At 40.9% G+C, this 2,055-nt stretch overlaps 1 protein-coding gene across 2 annotated transcripts; it reads right to left on the bottom strand.

Moving 5' to 3' along the window:
• Window positions 1-289: 289 nt before the first annotated feature.
• LOC108059385 (uncharacterized) lies at window positions 290-1,798 on the bottom strand. Of its 2 annotated transcripts, none has more exons than XM_017144617.3 (2): window positions 1,267-1,798; window positions 290-853 (listed from the first exon to the last, which is right to left on the bottom strand). In XM_017144617.3, exons 1-2 carry the CDS (start codon window positions 1,654-1,656, stop codon window positions 590-592), a joined length of 654 nt encoding a protein of 217 aa, XP_017000106.2. In that variant the 5' UTR covers window positions 1,657-1,798; the 3' UTR covers window positions 290-589. The 2 variants fall into 2 exon arrangements, with proteins under 2 accessions (XP_017000106.2, XP_017000107.2); XM_017144618.3 differs by having other exon boundaries at window positions 294-817; window positions 1,267-1,794.
• Window positions 1,799-2,055: the final 257 nt, after the last annotated feature.

The following is a 2,055-nucleotide window of genomic DNA, read 5'->3' as shown; positions in this document are numbered from 1 at the left end:
AAAAAAATATATTAATATTAAACTTTATTAATTTATAAATTTGTTTACCAACTTTGGGTCATGTAAAAAATTAAAAATATATCAACAGATGGATTATATTTTATTTTATTTTTGTATAATCTTTGTGTGACTTAACTTAGGTTATTTTGATTACAGTTTCGATAATAGTATAACTAAGATATCTAACGTTGGGAAATGCATTAAATTAAAAATATATGTTTATATGAATTTTAATTTGTTGTGTCTTAAAAAACACAAAGTATATATTCTTTCAAGTTTCGAATAATATTACACTTTATTAATTTACAAGTTTGATCAATACCCAGTAAATTTTTTTTTGAATACAAAAAAAGCTATAAAACATATACAAAAATATGAGATAAAGCTTGATGATTTTCGGTTATCGTTTTCGGAACGAAAGAGTATGGCCACAGGCAGCGGGAAAGTAAAGGGCATCGCGAACACTGATTAGGGCAAGATGGTGTGCGTGCCGCCGCCAACTTAATTGGGCTTAATGCAGGTTGAGATGCAATTATGCCGGTCCTGCACCTTTACTTAATGATGACATTCGTCGGCCTCCCGTCTGTCCTCAAATGATCCGCAGCGAGTACTCGGCGTGCTCGCCGAGCGCCACCTCGAACACGCTCTTCACGCAGCAGACCATCCCCAGGAAGAACACGTGCAAAACCAGTGACAGCAGCGTCTGCGGGCTAATCGCCAGTCGGCCGGTGATCACCTCGAAGGACCACATGAACCACTCGACGGCCAGGACGAGGCTGGTCACCGCGATCCAGGGGGACATTGCGTGGGGGGAAATCTGTGGTGGAGTCGAGAGAAAGAAAGAAAGCAAGTGCTGAAGAATTCGCGTTTTCAATAAAGTGAATTTGGAATAAAAAAGGATTTAAGAGACTGGAAGAGCTTCAACGTGATCATATGATCCTGAAGAATTCGCGTTTTCAATAAAGCCAATAAACAAAACACAAAAAGAATACAAATAGAAAGGTTTTAAAAGACTGATTGACGAGATCACGCCGTTACTGAAGATTTCGCTTTTGTAAGCTGAAGAGTTCGCGCATCAAAAGACTAATTGGGAAAAACTCTGAATTATTAAAAATGATTAGAAAAATCGTACAGTTTAGTCATGAACCTAAAGAATTCGCATAAGTCGCAGGAAAATCTCAGTTATTAAAAATCCAAAGAATTCGCGCTTCGACAATCATATTAGGAAGATCGTTAGTCACCAGCCTAAAGAATTCGCGTACCCACCATTATAATGCCGTAGACGAGCATAAACCACGCGATCAGGTAAATGGTTGAGCTCACAATACGGGCCCTGCGTAGCCACCATTGATTGAGGACGTAGAAGTGCCGCTGGCGCCACATGCTCAGCTTGATGCAGGGGCAGTTCCACACTTGCATCAGCTCATAGCCATTGACCACCGATCCAAAGAGGCTGACGAGCACCACCAGCCAGAAGACAATGGGGAACGACTCGGTGCGGCAGAGGCTGCACGATTGGAGCAGATTGGTGGCCTGATTCCAGACGGTCATCGGGCAGAAGTTCCAGATCGAGTACATGCCGTAATCGTGGTGCAGGTAAAAGACCCTGTGCAAAATCCGCCGAATTCGCGAGGTAATGTGTCGCATTTCGAACATTTTGGTCTGGGAATTTGGCAAATCGAAGTTTTGTAGTGATTCGTATTTTTTCGTGTAATCTGTTCACTCGATTTGTTTTAGTTACTCTGGGAAAGGTCCGAAAATTTGTAACTGATCCGATTGACGGTTGTCCAAAAGGTGGGGGGGATGTCAAATGATTTTATATTTGAACTCAAAGTGGAAAAATATACAAAATTACAAGGGAAATGCTTTTTATGGATGCCATAGGTAATTAAATCGTATTCGAGTGGTATTTCTCAATCTAGCAAACTGGAACAACTTAAGTATGCCACAGGCGTTCCACGACCACTACCTGTTGCGATAGTTACGCCCGATAATGGCATTATTTCTAGGAACTATATACATATATAGATTTAATGGCGCCTCCCCACTCTCTTC

The sequence above is a fragment of the Drosophila takahashii genome, chromosome X (assembly GCF_030179915.1).
Source record: "Drosophila takahashii strain IR98-3 E-12201 chromosome X, DtakHiC1v2, whole genome shotgun sequence".
Classification (NCBI taxonomy): domain Eukaryota; kingdom Metazoa; phylum Arthropoda; class Insecta; order Diptera; family Drosophilidae; genus Drosophila; species Drosophila takahashii.
This window is presented reverse-complemented; position numbering and strand designations above follow the sequence as displayed.